This window comes from Theobroma umbraticum, unplaced genomic scaffold (assembly GCF_002168275.2).
Source record: "Theobroma umbraticum cultivar Fairchild unplaced genomic scaffold, ASM216827v3 scaffold_86.0, whole genome shotgun sequence".
In the NCBI taxonomy this organism is placed as follows: Eukaryota; Viridiplantae; Streptophyta; class Magnoliopsida; order Malvales; family Malvaceae; genus Theobroma; species Theobroma umbraticum.
The window spans coordinates 5,962,716-5,987,944 of NW_018397263.1; the positions used below are offsets into that span (position 1 = coordinate 5,962,716).

The 25,229-nt window shown below is 33.6% G+C and overlaps 1 protein-coding gene and 1 pseudogene across 4 annotated transcripts; one reads left to right on the forward strand and one right to left on the reverse strand.

Moving 5' to 3' along the window:
* Positions 1–1,218: 1,218 nt before the first annotated feature.
* Positions 1,219–18,546, reverse strand: EMB2016 (mRNA methyltransferase EMB2016). Of its 4 annotated transcripts, none has more exons than XM_089784249.1 (28): positions 18,192–18,546; positions 17,862–17,950; positions 16,838–16,961; positions 15,675–16,334; positions 15,177–15,545; positions 14,969–15,073; positions 14,677–14,859; positions 13,851–13,992; positions 13,581–13,762; positions 13,384–13,469; positions 13,249–13,297; positions 13,018–13,084; positions 12,437–12,918; positions 12,262–12,361; positions 10,376–10,509; positions 9,863–9,930; positions 9,556–9,772; positions 7,957–8,172; positions 7,647–7,802; positions 7,507–7,560; positions 7,200–7,414; positions 7,010–7,079; positions 6,552–6,880; positions 5,410–5,593; positions 4,020–5,333; positions 3,065–3,877; positions 2,295–2,366; positions 1,219–1,661 (listed from the first exon to the last, which is right to left on the reverse strand). In XM_089784249.1, the coding sequence occupies exons 1-28, from the start codon at positions 18,264–18,266 to the stop codon at positions 1,641–1,643; spliced, it is 6,576 nt and encodes a 2,191-aa protein (XP_089640375.1). In that variant the 5' UTR covers positions 18,267–18,546; the 3' UTR covers positions 1,219–1,640. The 4 variants fall into 4 exon arrangements, with proteins under 4 accessions (XP_089640375.1, XP_021289039.1, XP_021289040.1 ...); XM_021433364.2 differs by having other exon boundaries at positions 7,010–7,082; XM_021433365.2 differs by having other exon boundaries at positions 16,835–16,961.
* On the forward strand, positions 18,346–20,528 carry LOC110420748 (L-type lectin-domain containing receptor kinase IX.1 pseudogene; annotated as a pseudogene).
* Positions 20,529–25,229: the final 4,701 nt, after the last annotated feature.

Sequence of the window (25,229 nt, forward strand, 5' to 3'; positions counted from 1 at the left end):
AAAATAACTCAAAAAAATTGATTCGAAATTATCTATTTTCAAATAATTCATTCTAATAACTTGAACTTGAGATGAGTCAGAATTAAAATAACTCGAATATCAAATCGAAATAACCCATCTCAAAATGATCAAACGATTACCACCTCTACATGCATTTACTATTGATCAAAAGACTCGGATAGGCAACATTTTGCATCGAAGAAATGTTTAATTGTGCTGCAAATTACATTATTAGAGCTATTTTGGTTACTATTAAAATTCATACTTCCCTTTAAAAGATTAAATGGAGTAAACAATTACAAAAACTTTATTGAGACATATGTTTGCTTTTTATTATTTACTAAGTATTATTTAGATATCTACTTACGTGAGATGAGAAATTTAAATTTAAAATATTTATCAAAAAAAATATGAAAATTGCTTTGTTTCTTTGTTTTAATGAAATAAGTTTCATATTTTTTTGAGAAAATGCAGGTAGCATTAGATTATTAATCGATGAACCAATACAAGTAATCGGTTACCAAAGAAGACAAGTCAATATAAGGAATCTAACAAGTCCACATATGACCATTGACCCGACCGCTTTACTTGAAATAAAAGGCAGTTATCTTTTTTATTTTTTTATTCAATTAAACTTATATGTATTGAAAAAATTGCAATTAATATATAAATACGATATCTTTTAAAATTTAGTGAGGATAGTTCATTATATACAAAAATATGTCCTAAAATTAAGTAAATTTTAATTAACTTAAATCAATGTCTGTTAAAACTGATTAATTTAAATATCCTTATCACTAAATAAAATATTGAACTGTAATTTTTTTCTTATTAATTTGGGTTTCGATTATTCTATAGGAAATCATAAGTGAGCTTTGCATTGCACTTGGACATTGAAGCCTAAACATTAGCCGACCATCAAAAAATTAAATAAAATACACAAAAATAGTCAGAAAATTCAAGATTTACATCAAATTCCAAGCCCCAATAATTACATAACAATCCCTAATAATCCAAGAAAATAAAAAATAAAAAAAAAGCAAAATTCCCCAAAGAACAAGAAAAAAGATACTAAAAGTAAAAAAAAAATCACCACAAAATTTGAAAAAAAAAATTCCCAGAATAAGAAAAGAACAAAAAACAGAAAAAAAAAAAAGCAAGCCAAGAAAACCGAAGCACCTGTAATTTCCTTATCTGGAAAACTAAAGATTTTAAGGATTTGATAAATTTCAACTCAAAAACATTTTAAGCTGATGATTTTCGTATATAGATTGGCATATAACATTATAGTTGAACCCTAAGGAAGTCTACAATCTCAGCACCAAATGTGGAGTCTGGCAACTGTTGCTACATATACAAAGTGAAATTGTCAGGTTTAGTAGAAGCATACAAGTAAACTAGGGATGGAAAATTTTCCCTACTCATGAATAAAATCACAAAATAAAGAAGACAAATTAGTAACAGATGGACAAGAATGTACATATTGTCCAAACTCATACAAAATTTAGTGGAAAAGTTTTAATTAGGCGACTGCATCTGAATCAAATTGTGCTTTGGGGGTCTTGGGACCAATGATTATGGGTCACAAGTATGCTACAAAAAATTTGAAGAAAGCATCCTCACAATCCCATATCGTGTTGCTACAGCTGGCCTAACTTTTCCTGTTAGAACATGAGAAGCAACCACGTTAAAATGGTACATAGTAATGTATATAATATGCATCAATGTTTGTATGCTGCAAGCCATATACTACAGAACTAACTTGCAAGCAACAGACCATTAAACAGAAGATGCAGTAAGTTAGAATTAGCATAGTTGAACCGAATTCAAAAAACCAATCCAAACCATCCAAATCTGTAGCCGACCCAACCCAATTTGACTAGAAAAAGTCAACAACCTGAAGCCGAAGCGATACAAATCTGAATTGAACTGAACCTACTACGATATCCAAAATAACCCAAACCTGACTTGATCTGAATTAGAAATGAACCAAACCCAAATAACGCAAAACGATCTGAGCTTTAATTGATTTTTTTACTTTAAAAGTCAACAAAGTTTACTTGAAATGACCTGAACCCAAGTAATCAATGTCTAATCCAAATGATTCAAATCCAGAATGATCCAAACCCAAAACGACTTGAATTCCCTCTGACCCAAAATGATCTCACCCGTAGTGACCAAACCCATACCTAAGTTGATCCGCAAATTGCCACCTCTAAGTGAAATATAACAGACTCAGCTATGTCATGCTAATAAGGAGAAAAGATAAAAGAGAATAAAATATAAAAGATCACCTGAAGCATCTGCATTAACTTTGGGTGCTGCTCCAGAAGCTGGCAAAGTTTCTCTCTATCTCTCAACAAAGACTGCATTAAGGAAGAGTAAAGATAATTATTGATATGAAATATCAGGCAGATGTATTCCTTCTTCATAGGTTTATACACTTAGGCTTCCTTTGCCATTGCGGTTGGCTCCAAAAACACAATACCAAACACAATATAGTATGGGTTAAATGATCCTTTTGAAAGCAAAAGTTGAACCACCACAAAAGGTGCTTTCCCAGTTTGCAATATACAGTTTTAGAAGGGAATGACAAAATACCCATAATATTTTGCAATATGACAAAAAATTATCGCAAATAATTTTGATTCTATTTCAAATATTTTAAATATATAGCATCACCATTTTTTGATATATTGACATATTTTGATCTTAAGATGAAAATATAGAGGGAATATAACTACTTTTGCTTGAAGTAATTCAAATTTTTCAAGAAAATCAAAACAATTATATGTTAGTATAAATTTTTTAAATTAAATTTCACAATAATTTATTTTTGATACATCTTCATAATAATTTACTTCAATAGTACTGAAAATGACTTATTCTTTACTTTTCAACATCTTGTTCTTTTTCGACATTTTAACTTCCACAACACTTTCACAACGATACCAAAAACTCTAAAATCTTAAGTCACAATTTTCATAGCAATTTCTCAGCATTTTTCAAATGCACTTTTTCCAGCACAATAGCAAAGCTAAACCAGGCCTTATGCAACACATACCTGAATAGCTTCTGGAGACTGGAAGTACTCATGTAATGACATTCCAGAATCTTGTTGCTGCTGTGATACACCACCTCCTTGCTGTAGAACTTGAGGTTGAGAAAGCTCAACCTGCAACTGTTGCTGTGCTGGTGAAAACTCCTGCTGTTGTGACTGATGATAAGGATTAACAGGAGAAACATGAGATTGTTGAAGCATTTGTAATGACTGCATTTGCATCTGAACAGGGGTTTGCAAAGACACCCCTTGGTCCAACTGCTGTGAAGATTGAATGGAAGGCCGAAGATGTTGAGCCGGCTGCAACGGACGTTGAAGCTGCTGCAGGGGCTGCAACTGAGCAAGAGAATGAATTGACTGAATAGACGACTGAGGTATCGAGGGATTCTGCAACAAGCTAGGAGGGTTCTCACCCTGCTGCTGTGCAGGAGTGCTTCCATAAGGAGTAATAGGGATTGAAGCAGGCCTATTGAAAACTAATGATTGCATGAGTGGCGGAGGATAGGAAGTCAAACCAGCAGCAGAAGCAGGAAGTCGAGCATCAATAGTAGGTCCAATGGAGCTCTGAGGAAGTTCAGTTTTCCCCATACCAGAGTGATTGTAAACTGATGGTTGGGAAGTAGAAGCATTTACTGAAGCTAAATTATATGGGCTAGATGCAAATGGAGGTGGTGTTGAAGGAAGTGGTGGGGGAGGCCTAGTATTTCCACTAGGCGAAGACATAGAGGTCCTCATAAACTTGGAATCTGACACAGAAAGGGAAGATTGCAACAATGAGGGACTACCACTAACTGCAGATAAATAATCGGATTGGCCCTGCAAGAAAGAAAAGTTGATCATTTAGAAAGTACAAGTAGACCTCAACCCAAAGTGGTGAGCAACAAATTATCTTAAATAGCAAAGCTGTCAGTTGTGATGCCTATATGTCAGGCATAAAACTTTGAGTATGAGAACTTACTGGTGGAACTGCTGATGGAGGAGGCATTGGAGGCAAAGGTGGTTGATTTGGCAGAACTTTCTGCTCATATATTCCTCGAGAACCAACTGCCACAGGAATGTTACTAGCATACTGTGGGCTGCTCTTTGGATAGAAATTTTGCGGGGTTATCCTTGAATCTGCTGGCAACTGTACCGATGTTGGAGGTGTATTACTATAAACTGGGGCAGAGAACCCTGAACTATTTGCTCCTGCCGCAGAATCAAACCTGCTAGCGTTCTTAATTGAAATAGCAATCTTCGAGTCCTCGGATTTCTCAAAAAATTTCTTATCTGAAGAAACACTAGGTTCTCGAGTTAAAGGCATTTCTGGACGTGAAACTGACATCCTCGAAGAAAAGTCACTTTGGGCATTCTCATCAACATTAGATGCTAAAGGTGTACCCATGTGAGAAAATTGACTGCTGCCATTAACATCACTTTCAGTCTCTTCAACAACAGAGTGTGGAGAACTTTGCTCAACTATTACAGAAGCAGGCTGTTGCAGATTATCATCTGGCTGGGGGAAGGGCAACTTATCATCAGCTTCAGATTCCTCACCATCAAACACAATATCTATTCCATGGAGATCGTCATCAAGATCAGTTTTTAGCTGCTTAGACTTGTTCACTTTTTCATTATCTGTCCCATTTATTGGAGCTGCATTCTTAGATTGTGCTGCTGTCTCAGTCACTGATGCTGCAGGATTTTGGCGCTCCCTCTGTCTGGCCATAAATTCATCCACATGAATAGAGGGAGGCCTCCCCCCAGAAGATCCCACTCGCTGAACTGCTATTACATTAGAATTAGCAACACCATCGACGCTCCTTTCTCTTGCAACATAGTCATCCACATGCATAGATGGAGGCCTGCTTGTATTTGGTTTCCGCTGTCGAAAGGTATCCCTTCGAGTAGTACCAGGAAGGACTGTAGATGGACCCAATCCCCGTGAAAATGCATTTGGATTTGTGATCTCAGTCACTGAATTGTCTCCTCTGGCACGCCTAGTTGAGCTGTCAGCTGGCTGCAGTTTCCTTCTTGTAGGAAGAGCTGTCTGTGGCAATCTATCAGGTAATGTTTCTGGCAATTCCCATGAAAACTTGTCCTCAAATCCTCCTAGGTAAAGGTCTTCATCCGCTTTTCCACCATTACCTTGTGTCATCTGATGAATTCTTAAAGGAACTTGAACATCATTTTGAGAAAGAGATAGAATTTCATTGAGAATGGTATCATCCACCTTAACAGTGCCAGTTGACTTTTGGAACAATAACAATAATGATTTCACAGACTCTGAAACCTGTGCATCAGTGATAAGTTCAGGTTTCAAAATCAAATCAGGAGAAACAAAAGCATGCAAGTAGACCTAGTTATACCTGACACATGCTGATATGCATATCCGATGGAGATTGATAGTCATCACTAATGATCCTTGAACTTAACAGAGTAGAAAATTCCTGAATATAGTTTATGTTCTCTTCTGGAAAGCCACCTATCCCAGCCATATCATCAGGAAGCCCAAAAAGGAATTTCAATGCAACAACAGCATTCATGTTCAAACTGATGAGAAGGCACACCATAAGTTAGCTACAAATACTCTTCAAATAAATAGATGAGGGAGGAAACTATATGCAGACATGATGTCAAATTGAATAATGGATTGAGCTAAAACATATTACAAGCCTTTGTGACTATAGAGAGCTAGAAAAAAGCAGGTTGCATTTCTGGAAAAATTTTCTGTTTTCATTTTTTCTTGTTTCGGCTTGCTGAATTCATTTTCTGATTCCCAGTAAATTTATTTTGTGAGAGAAAAATAGAAGAGTCTTCTGCTTTCTGCTCTCTTCTTTAATTCGATGTAAAATGGCGAAAAATGTTTGAATCGTTGTCAGTTTTCTGTCATTATTGAAGCTGCGTTTTATAAAATTTATTTTCATTTTCAATCACCAAACGTGTTTTTGCCAGGGTTCTCTATTTTCTATGAAAACAAAAATGGAAAACACTGTTCTTAAAAAACAAAGACATCCCCTTCTTACTGAATACATACCTGCAGCCATAAGATTACATTATAAATTTAAGAAGGTCTAAAACAATAAAATGATAAGTTAAAATATAAGAAAACAAAAACTTACTGTCATCTACAGGCAGTGACTGTAAATTCTTAAGACCAATAGAATCTTTGAATTGCATGAAGTGAGATACCAACACACAAAAAAGAGACTTGAGTTTTATGTTACCAAAATCTGATTAAATTGTTCTACAATACCTGAAACTCAGCAGTACAATTTATTTCCTTGTCCTTTTTATTTTTTTTCTTTTTTATGAAAAACATGGGGAAAGCGAACCATGATTACCTTTTCTTCTTATTTTGAACATACGTGGCAAACTGAATATGCCTACCATCTTCTAGCTTAAGCATGAGAACAAGCAAAGTAATTTATGAGAGAAAGCATTAGTCTATTATAAGTCTACAAATGCAGCAACATATATGAAAGAGGCCAGTGAAACGTGCATATCTCACCTTTTCCCATCTATGCAAAAGCACAAAGAACCTAAAGACAATGCATTAACTGCCTCAATTGCATAAGCTAATGAAGAATCTTTTGAATCAACTGATCTCAACAACTTTTTCCAGCAACATAGCAAGGGGGGAGACTTTCTCAATTCAGATTCATTTTGAAAATGAAAGTTCCCATTCTTTTCATGTCCGCTCTCTGATTCAAGTGCCCCACCACTAGAGTTGCCACCATATAGCAAAGCAGACATGAATGCACTTCGACCTTCAGTGCAAGAACCCAAGTCTTTAAACGCTTGAAGGCAAGACACTAATTCTTTTCCAACTGGTAGGATCTGAGAAAAAAATGGCATTACAATTAGAAGATTACCTATCTATAGCTATCTGTAAAATCTAGACTGGTTCTTTCCCCCCATAAGAGAACTGTATAGTCAATTTAAAGGTTTTTAAATTTTTCCAATTACCTTACAAAACTTCAGGAGCTGATTTATAAACAATAAACACTCTTTGGGGCTCAAGCTGTCAAATTTGTGCCTACTAGACCACAATAAATTCAAGAAAACAGATTATTAAGCATTAAAAATCATGTCCAATTCGCATTTCAAGTAAAAGGCAAGCAGGGGAAAAGAAGGTAAATACAAGTAACCAACTCACATATCATGTCTCCCATTATACTGGGAAAATGTTCGAGAACTACATAGTAATGAAATGGACTGAAAAACAGGGATGCACCAATTAATCAAAGTAAACCCACAACTAGCAGAATTTTCACAATCTGATATCTGCTTCCCATCTGAACCAGTAGCAACAAAACAACTCTCCAACACTCTTTTTAGAATCTGAGAAAAACCTTCTCCTCGCAATACTGCCTGATATAGGAAGAAAGGCACCATGAGTAAAATACATTGCAAATGAGGGGAGAGAAGAGAAGAAAAAAAATCCACGAACAGATAGCATAAACCTTGGAATATGGATGCTCCAGCAAGCTAGCAAGAAAATCAAGGAATCTATAAACCTGCAAAGAGGAGGGAGAAGGAAATTCTTTAGTATACCAGTCCAAGCAACCACGAAAACGTAATTTGTGAAAAATCTAAGCATTACCTTGTAAGCATCTGTATCAGATGGAGAAGATAAGTCAGAAATGTGGTCATGTATCCATGATAATGTAGGCCGCAGAAGTTTAGAAGCATGTTCAGCTTTTTGGCAAGCAACGCGAATTATAAAAACTCGAAGCATGTCTTGTATGACTACCAATGCCTGCTTAAAAGTGATATTAGCAGAGGCACATGACAAAAAACATGTTTATCAAAATAGAATAACACCATGCCACCACCCTTTCAACATTCCTGCAATACCATAGATTTAAAATGATAACAAAACCAACGTAGCATGTTGATTAGAGAACTCATACAGAGATGGCATAATGTTGGATAATCAGTGCAATTTTGTCAAGCTGTGGCGTCAATTGGTTGAGCAACTTCTCAAGGTGACCACGCTCCAGACACCAATTAACCTGTCTCTCCTTCAGAGGTCCCAATAAAGTCCCAATAGCCAATGATCTAAGGGCACTCGACAAGGGCATCCCATTCTTCCAAAGCCAGACACCTTCTTCAGGAAGCATATCATTCTTGCAATGCAGAAGACAAAAGAAAAAACCAGTCAAATACTGCAGGGAAGGAAATGTGCATTGGAGCAAAAACATGTTTCTAGTTGAGAGATGGGTCTTATGTTCCTGATAACAGAAAAATGCTACTGAAAAAGTAGCAGATGGGAGTTAGGACAGTGTCCAAATTAGATACTTATAACTAGCACAGGGCCAGCGCATTGCAGTGGGTGCAAAATTCTTTTTTAATAAGATGGACAAATATTTCTCCATTAGCTCTATATTATGTTTAGAAGTTATAGTTTTTGTGAAGATTAATAAAAAAAAGAAACAAAAATTGATTGATCAAATCAATCTTTGGTCTTTTCTTTTTCATTTCCAGTTATTACAAATCATATAAAAAAATAAAATAACTAAAAAGAAAAAGAAAAGAACAATTGAGGGAAGAAAAATGGAAGATAAGGGAAAAATAGAAAAAGAAGTACAAATCATGTTTTCATTCAAATGTTCTCTTTTTACCTTTAATCCAATGTTTTTAGTTTTAACATTTTTATTGTCCATTTTTCTTTTTTTTTTCTGTTATTTCCATTTCTTCTCTCTTCTAATGCCTCATTCCCTCCCTATAGCTCTTCTCTCTCCTCTCTCCTTTGTTTCCTAGGTGCCAAAAAATTTTCAAATATTGTAAGAGAAAATATTAGAAATGCTTTTAGAAAAAAAAATGAAAGGAAAAAAAAGGAAACATCAAAGATGCCACATTTCAACCAACCATGTGTTGCCTTTTCCAGGTTGACATCCTAAAAGCATAGGGTTAATTGCACATTTAGCACCCAAACAATACTCAAATTCTCAATTTGGTATCTTATGTTTAAAAATTCGCAAATAGGTACTTGAAGTTTGCTTATGTCCATCAGTTTGCACACGAAGCCAACACCACTGGTCAAATGAGACTTGTCCAAAAACAATCAATAAAACATGCCACATGTCTCAAAATGCCTCATCAACATTCTACATGTTGCAATATTATTGGATGTTTCAGACACGTCCTCCATTTGATTAACAGTGTTGATCTCGTGTGCAAATTAATGGACAGAAGAAAAGTTCAAGTACCTAATTGAGAATTTTTAAACTTTAGATACAAATCGAGAATTTGACTATACTTTAGGTCCCAAATTTGTAATTAACCCCAAAACATAAGAGAAAGGAAAACACCAAGCAATCACTGCTGAAAAAGAAGAGTTCCTTGATAAGGAGACTATGCAATCTCTGGTGACATGAACACCAACAAAGGCAATATATATGCCACAACAAAACATTTACTTGTTAGATTTTTTGTTTATATGAAATTGCCACAATAGTAGGGAGACTAAGGTGCTATTAGTATTAAATAAAAATGGAAAACTGAAATACCAAAAGACAGAGTAAACTGCAGGTCTCCTTTGGACCCAAGGCCAGTGATGAAGTAGCTTGAACACTGGCAAGAAGTGAGTGGAAGAGGCCAGGGGTCCAACCGTATACTGGCCAATAAGCAAGAGCTGACACTACAAGATGGCACACAGCTTCAAAACCAAGTGCAGAATCAGGATAAGGAGAGGATAAATCAGCTGCACAAGCTGCAAGCTTTGGGCTGCAACACAGCAATGCACTTAGTGCATTCACTCCATAAAATGAGCATAGTATGATAAAGCTTCCATAGGAAAAGGGAAATTTTAATTACCTTACTTCTCGATGCAGTCGTAACAAAGCATTCATCAGTTTCGTGTTTCTGTGCTGCTCGTTAGCTTCCTATACATATTAGATAAGACAACTCAATCTCAAATTTGGCAGATGACATATGTTTAAAATGGTTAACAACACCCAAAAATGCAGTAAACTCTCATCTGAACTCCAAAGAGTCTGATCTTAAGGGTATCAATAACTCATCGCCCTTAAAACAACCACCATAATCAAGCATGTCCTTTACAACTTAGCCCAATGTCCTCTCAATTAGGAGGAAGAATCAATGTTAAAAACAACAAAAAGGTTGCAATCTTCTATGAAAGTTTCTGACAGCATCAATTCTATCCTCATTCACTTTCAATATTCCTGACTAAGGTGAGTAGCATAGCATCTTCGATCTAACATAAATCCACTAAATTTTTCATTATGCTTTTTGCGGAAAGAACAAATATCTTCCTGATTGAATCAAAAGATATCATTAAGGACACAATCCAACTAAGAAGCAACAAACCTGCAATTTCTGCAAAAGAGTGATCAGCAATACAAGAGAAGGAACCAAAAGATCAACTAAACTCTGTTCACGATTGCGTTCCAGTAATAAATCAGATGTAGAATTGCATTCTGTACCCTCATCAACAAGATAATCTGTTTAAGGCAAAAAGTACAATGATTTTGTAAAGCAAGGATGGTAAGAAAAAGGAATACTTTTGAAGTCTTGAACCGCATAGAACAGAGACATGACAGAAATGTAAACTTGTACAAAGCAACACAATTTTAAGGGCAATACATATGATAGAGACATGCTGCAAATGAAGCTAACATAAGGGTGAAAACTTGCAACCGCAAAGCCCAATAAACCTTGAGCATATCAATAATGTTTCAAAGCTCCAAGCACATTTAAGAGAAAGAGAGAGGTTTAACACAGAATAAGCCCAAAAAAATTAGGAAATGGTTAAAGCATTACTAGAAAAACTTTAATCAGCTAAACCCTTATAATTGAATGCTGATTGAATTTGTAATACAATCCTACTTTTCTCATATTAAAATTTAACTATATCCCTAATATATATTAAAACAAAAATGTTAGAAAATCTTTTGACTGATGAAATGAACATTTTCGTTCATTATATTTCTAAATTGTCATTTGCATTTTAAATATTTTTAATCACTATAAATAATATTTACAATTGTACATGGTAGCATGAGACATGGATTGACATCCAAATTAAGAAGTAAGCACCACTGCTAAATTGAACAAAGTCCAACTGCTTTTATCCAAGTGCCAAACCCACACTTATAGTATTAGTAATAATTTGTTTTATAAAATTCACCAAACCCATATTGATTTGCACATATAAATATAGATGGTAGACATACATACAAATAACTCACTATAATTATAAACAATTATAAAATCCTTCGCATGCTTCTAGATTTCTATTTAAAAAGTTTTAGTTTTTGGCTTAAAAAATATATTAAAAATTCTATATTAGAAATATAATGCTATGCTAGCAAAGTTCTGATCTAATTTAGGCTCTCTTCGGTTCATGCTTTTGATATTTCCTTTTCCTTTTTGCTATTTTGTATAGAAAGTAAAAAGCAAAAGAAAAAAAAAAAGACAAATAGATAAAAGCAAAAGTATCAACCATACAGAACCTTAATTTATTCTAAATAATCTACAATTCCAATTATTGTTAGAAATTAGAATCCTAAGAGTTTTTTACTACTTAATGTCATCACTATTATAAATCACTATTTAATAATTACAAATATTGCTTCATCTGAAACTTTAAAAAATTGTCTCTATTAGCATAAAATATTTTTTTACGGTATGATTTCTTATCATGCAGATTTACTTTTTCTTTTTTCTTTTCTTTTATTCTGTAAGTAGAATTTTACTTTCAAAGTTAAAATTTTTATCCTTTGTGCTCTACAAATTCATGGTGTTAGCAAGCAAGAAAAGTTTATTCTATCTCATCAAAAATTTATAATTTTATATACTTGATAATATATATATATATGTTTTTATTCCTTTTACTCTACAAATTTATGGTGTTGTCATCCAAGAAAAGGTTCGTCTATCTCACCAAAAGTTTATAGTTATATACACAATAATTAATTTTATATTTTATGATTACAAATTTTAATTTCAAGTTTCTGACAAATCTTTCTGATATGTAAGTGTTCAATGTTAATTTCATAATTAAAACTTACTAATATTCAAATTATAAATCAACATGGAAGCCAGTAGTTGTTAATTTTCTTAATTAACATGAATAATCACATGCAACACGTGACACAAAAACTAGTTAAGTATAAAAACATCAGTTTCCATTTTACATAATATAAGTAAATCAGACAAGCTACCCACTCGCCAAGCAATACTCATCAACTTACCATAATTGTTTGAGGACCTCTCAAGCATAAAGCTACAATTGACAAGAACCACGTAGATAACTGCAATGGCACCTTCATCATACAAAGCAGCAGCAACAGTCTACAACAAAAACTACACATAATGAGTCAAGTCAGTATAGTTTTAAATTACACATTGAAGTAGAAAATTGCATACCGGATTCTCTGAAATGAATGCCAAAATTCGAAATGCAGTTGTCAGCTGTGCTATAGAAGAGTCACGAAGGCTAACACCATCAAAGGACTTTAAAGAGATAATGCCTCCTAGATTCTCCATGACATTAATGTCAGAAGCATTAGAAGATTCTCCAATAACATTATCAACAACATCCGTCAAATCAGAAACTAGAATGTTGGTTGAGGTAAGGTGAGCATCTCCTCCAGAAGCCAACACAGCAGCGTATCTTAGAAGCCCAATAGCCCCATTTTTATGATAAACTAAACCAGCATCAATCCACTCCAAGAGCCGTGTAGGAGCATCCTTCCTATTTGACCCAGGGGAAGAAGAATGTAAAGCTTTATGAAGTTCCATGGCATGCCCAATCCAAGAAGATAGAGAGGTTGCAGTTGAATCAGTTACAATGACTTCAACAATCTCAGCAGCTGAGTGTAAAATCGCAAGATTAAGTGGTGAAGCTCCTGAATATCCAGAATGTTGCCCACATAAGCCCATGTATTTTGCAAGTAAACAAGAAACTTTTCAACTAATTTAACCTAACTACACAATACAAGCAGTACCACTATTCTTGATGGCAGGTTCTGTTTCCTTGATAGAATGCAAAGCTTCAATTAGAATTGAAACAACCTATCAAAAAAGGTGAAAAGGAAAAGTGGGCATTAAAAAGAATCAATGCTGGTTAGCCTATTTTAATCTGTTAATAATAAATCAGAAGTATTAAACAAAATCCAAGTTTCTGCACATCATCGCAAATATAAACTTCCAGGGTCAGATAGAATATTTGCCAATACCTCTGGAAAGAAACCCAGGGCCAATAAAGCCTGGCGACCACAATCAGACCTACCAAATATATAACAAGTTTCAGTCAGAACCATCAATGTTGTTGTTCAAGTCCAAGGTTAAAGAAATAGATCAACCAGTTTCACCTAGCAAGACCACACAGCTCCCATAAAACCCACAAAAATTCTTCAGACTGTGGAGTTGACGAAAGCAAACGATCTATGGCATTAACCTATGATAAAACATCCAAAAACAGTCATACTTTGTCACACATTGGTAGTAAAATTAAACCAAAAAAAAAAAAGATTATCAAAATCTGTGTCAACCAAGAAAAGGTACTAACCACCCTCAAATGCGTCTCAACAATGGTTCCAACTTCCTGCGGACTGCATGTAAAACCTTTAGATATTAAAACAGATGCATACCGAAGAGGAACACATTCTTCCTTACTCATGGCATCAGCACCCTTGAGCGCATGAATTAGTGTAGCAGTGAGTTCAGGCTGATGTAGCAGGAAAACCAAGCCTGAAACGGAAGTCACACAGCATCAATCACAACCATTATTGAGCTTGATAACACAACGTGATCTTGGATGCAGAGTAATTAACAAAACCTGAGCGACAAGAAAGAAAGGAGAGGATTATGGATCCAATGGATGACACAATTTCCATAGAAATGTTCACACCATCTTCAGCTTCAGAATGCAAAATGGTTGTTGACAACAGTGCAGCTGATAAAGGAAGAAATCCCCTGTCCTGCTTCCAGTGAAACAGTTTCAGTATTAATAATAGAACCACTAGCTTTTCAAAAAAATAATAGAACCACTAAAATCTGATCCAGACCCACCCACTCAACCCAAAAGGAAAAAGGAAAAGAATAAATTACTCGTAGAGTTGAAGTATACCATCCATAACTACTAAAGAAAAAACAGGCAGTATAACAGACAACATATATCAGCTCAATAGCCAGAAACACAAAAGAGAAAAAAAAGGTCGGGTTATGAAGAGGGAATCTTATGGCACATCAATAACTTGGTTAGACAAGTTTTATCCCCTCCGCAAACCAAAGGCTAAGGTCATTGGTTCTTCATCAAGAAAGAAGTCCTTATTGATCCAAAGGTAAGTGTCCTAGGCAGTTAGAATAGTAATTTCAGTTTATAATTGACTTTTGGTGCTCTCATTCACTTTCTAATCTTACTGAATCCACTTCATCATGTTGTGTACCAAATGTATCCCAAAAGAAATAACGAGCAGAGGCACAGATAGCATGAAGGCTGTATTTCTTCCTCAAATTATAAAATTTGCGAAGATAGATAAAATCATTTCTCTCGAAAAAAGATCATCTTGTATAAGCAAAATGAAATATGCAAAAGCAAAAGGCATGAATATGAAACACTTAAAAATCAATTGAATTGCAAAAGAGGTAACTGAGAAACCCACCTTAAGTAGTGCCAGCAAATGTGAGTCAATTTCCCAATTCGAAAAGCAACAATTTGATGAAGCAATCAACCCGCTGGTTGCTTTATATGATACTAATATATCTGTTTGACCAAGAATCAAAAAACTGCTTGCACGGGCCACTGGAGATGGATCCTCAATTCGACCATGTGATTTTACCAAATGCTGCATTAATGGCAAGAACAAAAATGATAACAATTAAATTTAGAGTAACTACTATGCATTTCACAAGTAACAGTAAAAAAGAAGTACAGTTGAAAGATTGACAACTGACCAGGAGCTTTTTGAGTAGTGATCCAACACCTATGAGCTTGTTTGAAGAAACACTTGTCCCTTTAGCAGCAGCAGAGAGGCCACCCAGTATGGATAACACTTCATACTGGTAAAGAATAAAATCACAAGCTAGTAACATTAAGATTGTCTCGGATATACACAATTGCACCAGCAAAAATGGGCACCATGAACAAACTTTAAAAGCATACCTCATATCTCGAAACAACTTCATAAAATCTAAGTCGATGAAGGACATAAGTAGCTAGAGAAGCAATATCATGTCGTGGTTTTTGCAGTAACAACTTTAACAAGTGACTATAACCATCACTAGTGCCAGAAGGGATATTTTCATCCTCACGAGGCCACCAACCGAGAAATCCCTCACATCCAACAGCATGTCGCGTAGCCCGCTCAATAACTCCAAGTAGCAACAATGTAATGGCAGTAGATTTCTGCATGTCATGGTCCAAAAGATATGCAAGCTGATCCATTCCCCCGCAGTTGACAAAGTGAAAGCAGCTCTCCTTACTGGAGCACAAGAAAAGAGCCACATTCAACCCCAAGATGACATTTTTACTCTGTAAATCAAGATAACATATCAAACATGAATGAGCATTCTTTTTATCCTGAAGTAATTTTCTATCTTCAAATTCAAGAAGAAAGCAAATATATATGATTTAACAAGTAAAACTGCCTCTTTCAATTACCTCAGAGAGCTGGTGATGTCCAAAACTAGAGGAGCTCCTATTGAAATTGAAGTACGGCAATAACATCTCAACCAACTGTTTGGAAGAAGCCAAATCAGCATCAGACTCCATAAAGATGCATTCAGTCCATGAGTCAGATGATTCATTCCTGGATTTATATTGAAGAGCTTCATAGAGCTCAAGGAGCTCTTTTCTGGCCTCACTAATACCATGGTCCAACTCCTTAAAATCTTTGTTTCTTCCCAATATAAGATACTTCTGATTGATTGCATTAGAGTCTAAGTCAAAGCTTATGACCAAAGAAGCTGCTGATGCTATGGTACTTACAACTTTATGTACTGCATAACCAACGTTTGCCAATTCCAAAATTTTCAACATTAGCTGTAGTAATTGATTAACCTCTACAGATAAATCTAGTGTAACTACTGGTAAAGATATAACATTCAGAGAACATAAAGATTCCTCAAATGTCCGATTAATTGTGCGTAATGCAAGAGGTAGGTCTTCAAGCTTCCCATCAGCAGAGCTAACAAGGTCAGGTAGAGAGCTATCATCAAATTCAATGTTGAACTGCCCCAAATCCTCTGCTGTATTCCCATAAATAACCAAGCTTAAACTGCGGTAGCTGCCTCTTACAACGAGATGATTGGTTACAACTGCCTGCAGAAAATTAACAGTACAATTTAAACACATTCCCATATTAGCATATAGCTTTCGCAATACAAAGTAGCACTGTGATGCACAGCTAGGAAGCTTAAAATAAGCTTTTTTAAAGGGAAAAAAAACAAAAAGAGAGGCTAGCAGAAATAGGAGATGATAGAAAGCCTGAACTGAACATATCCAGAATTGACCATATGCAAGGAATATTTCCAGGATCTCTATCTCATGCTACAAATGTTAAAATGCTCTTTAAGGACTCAACAAACTATTAAATTACATTATGCATCAATCAAATTGCTGATGCTAACAAATTACCCAAAAGATAAGTCAATCCATCTTTTTAAAACGTTTCATTATGCATCAATCAAGCTATAGGTGCACATAAATACATTTATATGGATACACATGTGAATACATACACCAATAAATAAGTGAGACAGCATAAATTGAAAAACAGAAATTCAGAATTCAAATAAATCATAATTGTGCAAAATTAGAACCACCTCCACTTCAAGTACATTTGATGAAGAATGAGTATACAGAAAAGGCTGACAAAGGCGCCTAAATCTCGTCTCTCCCTCACACTGAACAAACACCTCCAAAGCAAAAGACGGAGGCGAAGTGGCCCTGTACAAGTTACAGCATAGAAATCAGGATTTCCAAAAATTCAAGCCTCAGTCTTCCAACATATTGCGAAGCACAATAGCCAAAATGATGAAATTTTACCAGTTAAAATGATGTATACCTCTTCTACTAGCATCAACATTGGAACACATGCTGAAATTTTTTATTAATGTCTCATACTAATGAGACCATATACAGAACAATATAATTTGTGATGCTCCAATTACTGTTTCTAATCAACATAATTCTCAGAATTTAAATCTGGCATTTAACAAATTCAAAACTCCATATCTTTCATGTGGAACAAGATATTCATGCAAGCTATGATAGTCTCTAATACTAAAGGTCCTTTGATAGGAAGGAAAAGGGAAGAAGAAAGATTGCCGGGATAAGAAGAAGAGAGAGAAATATTGCCACTTTTCGGATGAGAGAAATTGGACGAAGAAAAAATGAAAAATTTACATCTTTCAATGCCTACAAAACAAAATCCTTCAATAAATGGGCAAAACGAAAGAGGAGCAGTCTCATCTCAACCTATCAAAGCAAGTCAATCAATTTATTGTTCAACATTGGTTTTCCTTGCTTAAATTTGTTTTCATTAACAGCACAACCAGAGAGGGAACAAGTCCTTTCTCATTAACCTTTCCTTAGCCTCCCCATTCTTTCCCTCCAACCAAACATAATGTAAGTGCCAAATTCAAAGCTCAACTGCATCATACCAACAAAAAAATGAAACTATATTTAACAAGACAGATATGCCAATCTTATTCCTACTTCCTAAATTTGAAAAACCCATAACTCAAACACATCACGTGAATAAAACAAAACAAAACGCCACTATTATCATGCAAGTGGACATTTTTCCTGAGTCAATCATAAAAACAGCAGTATAGCTCAACGTACCCAACAAGCGATACTGCTTGAGAAGCCGAGGACGCATTCTGTTCGAGGAACTCACACGCAGTTATAACAACTGGTTCAGCAAACAATACCTAGAGAAGAAAAACAATAAAAAAAACAAAATCCATAACTTAAATTCAAAAAAAAAAAAGTACTACCCCATTCAATCAACCATTTCAATATAATCCCGAATTACAAAAAGGGATAGCCTCCTTAACATTTCATCGCTACCTCAGTTCATAAAAATTATACTGGAAAAAGAAATACATAAATAATTGAGAATTAAAAATGCAAAAACTAAAAAATAAAGACCACGGCGAAAAATAGAGTTACCTCGTCGACGTATTCGTCCAAGTGAGTGTGAACGAAAGTCTGGGAAAACAGAACGCAGGACTCGGGTCGACCCATATTGGTTTTGGGTTTTACTTAGTAAATCTTTTGATTCGGGTTGGGTTAATGGAAGGACATGAAATTTTGTGGAAATTTAATGGATTCGGAATTCTTCAGCGTTTTTAGGGTTTTGGATTTGTTCTGTAACCCCCGGCGATTAAAGAGTGTTGGGTTCTGGCGTTTTCAGTTTTGTTCTGTCCCCGAAGCGGAACTCGACAGAGAGAGGGAAGGCAGAGTTAAAAGAGACTTTAGTTGGAATTTAAATACCCTCCCTTAATCAAATCTTCTAATTCGGTCCTTCAACTTTAAATCAATTCATTTGTATTTATACTACTTGGTGTAGAAAAAATGGACCTTCAGTCAGGCTTAAAAAAAAATTATCTTTGTGTATCACCGGACAACAAAATTTCTCCTAAATGAGTTTGAAAATTTGTTATATATCCTGTAGCTTATAATTAAAAGAATTAAAAATTAGCATAATTATTAAATAAATATACGATAATTTTGACAAAATAAATAAAATTACAAAAGTTTGTTTAATAAAATTATCTATGTCGTGTTGACCGGGCTGTCTATGCCGACTGTGTCCGCCTTTGGGACTCTTGTACATTGACACTTGCAGACTTCACTGTGCATTTCTCATTCATCATTACTACTCAAAATGACAGTTTTTATGGGAATGGACTAGCCTTTATCCTTGCTCCTGCCGGCTATCCAATGCGCCCAAACTCAGCTGGTGGAGTCTTTGGACTACTAAACTCTACTGCCAGGAATGGCACATCCCCAGATCACATCATCATGGTTGAGTTTGATATATTAAATACAGATTGGGATCCACCATTCGAGCGTGTTGGGATCAACAACAACTCATTATCAGCAGTCAAAAAGGCCCCATGGAATGCTGGCTCAAACAGTGGAAAACTAGCGAATGTTTGGACTATTTACAATGCCAGCTGCAAAAGCCTGAGTGTGTTCTGGACATACGATGACAACCCTGTTTTCATGGGTAACTCTTCTCTTTCTTGTCAGATTGATTTGAAGAAAAATCTCCCAGAGTGGATTACGATTGGATTTTCAGTTGGTACAGGCGAGTGCACGGAGTATAACAGAACCAAATCATGGGACTTCACTTCAAATTTGGATACCGAGGGCATGGAGGTAAGCCATCGTAAAAACATAAGGAGGACACATGTGACAGTGCTTGTTTCAGCTTGTTTCATCTTTTTAGTGCTTGGCCTAGTTACAAGAACGTTACTGTTGAAAAAAAGGATGGCCAAGAATATAGCAGATAATGGTCATGCAAATAAAACACACAGTGGCACTTCTCTCTACATTGATCTGGAGAGAGGATGTTTACCAAGAAGATTTTCATGCCAAGAACTACTTATGCCAAGAACCACTTAGAGCTACCAATGGCTTCGCAGATGATGGAAGGTTGGGCCAAGGAGGGTCCGCACGTGTTTATAAAGCAACATTGGATGATCAACGCTTAGTTGCTGTGAAAAGAATATTTGCTGAATCCGAGGGTTTCTTCATCAATGAACTTAAGATTATAAGCCGTTTAATACATGGAAACCTGGTAAGGTTCATTGGATGGTGCCATGATCAAAATGACCTGTTACTTGTTTATGAATACATGTCAAACGGCTACCTTGAGAGTCATCTTCATGGTAATAAAACCAACACTCCCTTGGGATGTTAGGTATAAGATAGCTGTGGGTTTGGCCTCAGTCCTTCACTATCTTCATGAAGGCGTAGAGCAGTGCGTCCTACATAGAGATATCAAATCAGCTTATGTCTTGCTAGACACGGATTTCACTACCAAGCTCGGTGATTTTGGATTTGCCAAGCTCGTGGACCAGAGACTTAAGAATTAAACAACAATGGTTGTCGGATCACCTGGATATGTAGCACCAGAATATATGCAGGAACAGAGAGCTCGCAAAGAAACAGACATGTATAGATTTGGAATCGTGGCCCTGGAAATTGCAACTGGGAGAAAACCTAATCAAAATGGTGGACTTGTAAGGTGGGATTGGCAACTATATCTTGCTGGCAATATTCTAGATGCACCCGATAGAAGATTGAAAATCTTTTTCTGAAAATGAAATGCAATGCTTGTTGATGGTGGGATTATGGTGTACTCATCCTAAAGACCGGGGAAGGCCAAATGCAGGAGAAGTCATTAAAATTCTTCATCTTGAAGCACCATTGCTAGAGCGTCCGCAAGATATGCATGATCATCCAGCACCTTTACCTCCTATTAAAATTGACACCTGAGAAAATGCGGATTGCTGAAGTTTTCAAGATATTCATGACTATGGTGAACCATGATACATTGCAACCTTTTCAACATTGCAAAATATGTTTTGATCTATCGCTTTTAATGTATCCTTCTATTAACTGGGGTATATAAGTGGTATTATCTTCATTAATGTTATTGAAACTTTTTTCTTGATTGACAAACCACATATTCCTCAAAAATGTTAAGTTACAAATTTTAACTAAATACATTCACGACTTGTCTCATGAATTATTAAAATTTTTACGTGATTAGAAAAAGTAGCAACTATAAACTATTTTACAAAACACTTTGATTGTACCTCCACATGTGAATAAGTAACCTTTTTAGGATCAAGCTTTGTGTAAATAAGATGAATATTCTACATCTGTATAACCAATTAAAATCAATTTTAATGTATTTGAATAATATAAACTTATATCCATTGTTCTTTAGAAATATCGAAGTATATGTTTAATTCCATTCCAATATTTTAGAGTTAGAGAAAATTATATCTAGTTAATAAATTTATAACAAATAATATATCAAGTCATGTATTGTTAACAAGATATATTAATGTTTTAATAGTACTAAGATATAGGACTTTAAGACAAAAAAAAAAATTTTCATCCTCATGAGGTCGGAAAGGGTCTTCTTTCACATCTAGTAACCTTACAATTATTAGTGAACTCAATGGATGTATTTTGTTGATATAAAATTGTTTTAGCAATACTGCTATATAATTAAATTGATGAATAAAAATTTCATTTGTTAAGTATTTAATTTGAAGACTCAAAAAATTTGTTTTTCCAAAATCTTTTATCTTAAATTCTTTTTTCAAGTAACTTACAATTTTGGATAACTTTTTAGAAGTTCCAAGTTATAAAAACTCATGAGTATCTAATATCATTTTTATAACCTTCTTTTAACAAATATTCACTGAGCAGATTATACCAGATACGTTCAGATTACTTCAATCCATATAAAAATTTATCTAATTTAATCGAATAAATTTTTTAGGAATTCAAATTTTTTACTTCGGACAATTTGAATCTTTCAGGGATTTTCATATGGATATCGTTATCAAGTAAGTTATATAAATAGGCTGTAACTAAATTTATTAGACACATTTCAATCTTCTCATTTACTACCAGACGAGCTAATATTATAATTGCATCTACTACAGAGAATATATTTCTTCATACTCAATGCCAAGTCTTTGGGTAAAACCTTGTGCAACAAGCTATGCTTTATATGCATCCGAGCATTTAGCTCATTGGTTGGTGCATGATCTCCTTGCCTAAAGAGCAGAGCTCGAATTCCCCTTCCCCTAATTATATATATATATATATATAAAAGCTATGCTTTATATCTTATAATCTTATTTTATTTTCTCAAAAATATCAATTTATATTCCATTAGCTTTACACCATTTGTATACAGACTACAAGTTCAAAAACGTCATGTTTTGCAAGTAAATTTATTTCACCTTTATTGCGTCTTCCCACATTAACCAATTATTTCTATTTCTATAATTTTCAATATATGTAAGTTCAAAATCCTTATTTTCTTTCATAATATTGAGTGTTATATTATATAAAAAAATATATTTGACATTTATTTAATTTCAGTTTCATATTTTCCCATTATGACACAATTTATTGAAATCTCTTCATTTTTATTGATTTTCGGTACTTCAATTTCTTTTAAAATTTTATCAATTATGTCAGAAGGTCTCTTCTAGAGTTTCTATTTCCTTTTTTTGACCATTTGCTTCTTTTTTTTTAAAGATTTTATCTTTAGAATCGATTAGTTTCTCACGATTTTGGCATGCCTTGACTAATAAGGACATCAATTCTAATAGGAGCTTTTGCAGTTGGTATATGAAATTTAGTTATTCTCTTTAGGTCAGTAAATACATTTGGCAACTAATTTACTATATTTAACAAATAGATTATTTTTTGAACTTTAAGTTTACACTGATTTGTGTGGAGATCAAAACTAAATAATAATAATAATACATTCTAAGATATATCTTTTTCTAGCTAATTATTTTCTCCCCCTAATGTTGAAAAAATTGTTTCAACAAAATGATAATTGACAAACTTCGTTGAGAGTTCTGGATATTTAATTATGATGGAGATTCATATTCAACATATATTCCCAACCTTTTTTGAGGACCTATCTTGTGTGTTGTGATGGAGTAATTGAAACATATATCGCATATCCAAAAATTCTTAAATGAAAAGTATTTGGTTTCTGATCATAAACCAATTGTATAAAGGAGAATTTATAGTAACTCATTAGCCTGATGCATACAAGTGCTATCTCAATATGATGTCCATTCAGACAAATATCTTTAAAATTTAATAAATTTATTTGAGACGCTGAAAGTAATACATTCTCTATTATAAACGTTGTTCCTCAAGGTAGTAAAATATTGACTCTTCCAAAGCCTTCAATTAATCTTGTACGATCAGATATTGTATTGACATTGGTTTCTTTCATCGTCAAGTGAAAAAAATATTTCTTGTATATAATGTGTATTGTAGCACTGTCTACTAGATATATTTGCATCATTGATCTTGGATTCAATAAGATGAATATTCATATTTTTCTTCAATAAAATAAATATAATAATAGACTTACAAAATAGCATAAAAAACATTAAATATAAAATTAAAACACATAATAAGAATATATGATTTCAATATAATGAGAACATATAAAAACATCTTTGTAATAGAGTTATTTTAGAATATAGCAAGAAACTACTGAGAAATTTCATTCTTGACTATTTTCATTATCAATCAATTGATTAATTCCTCTTTTAAAATAGACAAGAAAATCAAAAATGGATATTTTCATTGCTAATCATATGATAAATTCCCTTTTTAAGATAAACAAGAAAATCAACAACACATCAACTTGACCATGGTTAAAATTATCATAATATGTTTTAGCTTTCAATGGTGCCTGATAAAATTCAAGACATACAAGTACATGACCAATAGTTTTTCTTGCCACATTGATGACAAAACATTTTCCATATTTTTCTTATTCTGTCCATTTTTATCTTTTCATTATTTATTCATTTTTGATATGTTAAAAAGATTCATCCACTTTTGATGAATTAAAGCTATTCATCTACATTTGGTGGGTTAGTGGGTTAAGTTATCCATCCACTTTTGATGGATAAAATTATTCATCTACTTCTGATACATAAAGTTATCCATTCACTTTTAATGGGTAAAGTTATTCTTAGAATTAGAATAGTGATTAATGTAAATTATTATGACGATCTCTTTTATGTCTATAACCATAATTGTTAAATGATGTCGTATTCACTTTAAGGAATAGACGGATTTTTCATTAGTAGTTATATAATAGCAAATCCACCTTTCAATCAAGAAACAAAATATAATATGTAATACATGTTAGCAAATTTCATATTAAGATTGATTTTTAGGGAATGAAAAACATTAAAAAGATATCAAGTAACTTACCTAATTTGCCACAACTAAAAATTAAAGACCAACTATTGAAATCATTTTAAAGCTTAGACATGATGAAAATAAAATAATACCAACATTTTCCTAATTTGTTAAAATCAAAAATCAAAACCCAATTATTGAAATCCATTTGAAGTTTAAAGATGATAAAAACAAAATAATATCAAAACTTAACATATTAAAGAATTGTTCTAATAATACGTTATAAAATATAAGTTAAAAGAACAACTATAAGAAAAATATAAGAAAAATATAAGAAAAAGTATTTAGAGGGAGTAAGAAGATCTTATTTAAGTATGTATTTACAAATAAAGTAAGAAGCCCTAGTTATAAGCTAATAACCTCTTATCTAGATAGAATTTATAAGATAAAAATAATATTAAGAGGTTTGATGGATAGATATTAAATCTTAATCTTAATCTAAACTGATCTACATCTAAATCTAAATTTAGATATATATAATATAAATAGATATTCACAAAAATATTCATAACAATAAACTAGAAAAAAATAGTATGTAATAGTCAACCTTAACAAATAAAAATATAAAGTAATAGAGATGCAAGAATCATACCTTTTCTTAACAATAAAAAAATTATACTAGAGAGAATCTCTTCATACATTAGCTCTTTCAATCTAAAAAATTAATTGTTATACTATTATGATTTAAGCATATCAAATATCTTAACAAGTAAAATAAGATATACGAAACAAAAACAGTAATTCTATAAACCCTCGTGCAGCTACATAAATTAACTTCAAATTTATACATTCAGCTAATTCTAAGCTTATATAAGAATATTTTGTTCTTACATTAAAAAAACAAATACTTTCACTTTTTTTTATTTTTTAAAATTAAAAAGATATGAGTAGTGATGCGTGTTTGAATTTTATTCACATAATACTTGAAAAGTCCCTAAATTATTCATGAAAATTCAAATACACAATTATTCTGTTATTACATTCAATTAAATCTCTATATTTTTATTTTTAATCAAATAAACACTTATGATTAATAGTTAACTAATTATCATGAATTAAAATGTCATTTATCATATTATGCTAACATAATGTTGACGTGAAGAGTAAAAATGTTAAATGCTCATGTCATCATGTCATATTAGCATGCCATGTCATCATCCATTATGACGTGTCAACATACCATGTTAACATCATATGAGATAAAAT

What these genes read in the sequence shown, in the direction of transcription:
- EMB2016 (XM_021433363.2), bottom strand. Translation starts at nt 18,266, where the DNA reads ATGGGTCGACCCGAGTCCTGCGTTCTGTTTTCCCAGACTTTCGTTCAC. An exon ending in GAGCTGTGTGGTCTTGCTAG is followed by an intron (nt 13,298 to 13,383) that starts GTGAAACTGGTT and finishes TATATTTGGTAG; the next exon opens with GTCTGATTGTGGTCGCCAGG. An exon ending in TGCATATCAGCATGTGTCAG is followed by an intron (nt 5,334 to 5,409) that starts GTATAACTAGGT and finishes ACTGATGCACAG; the next exon opens with GTTTCAGAGTCTGTGAAATC.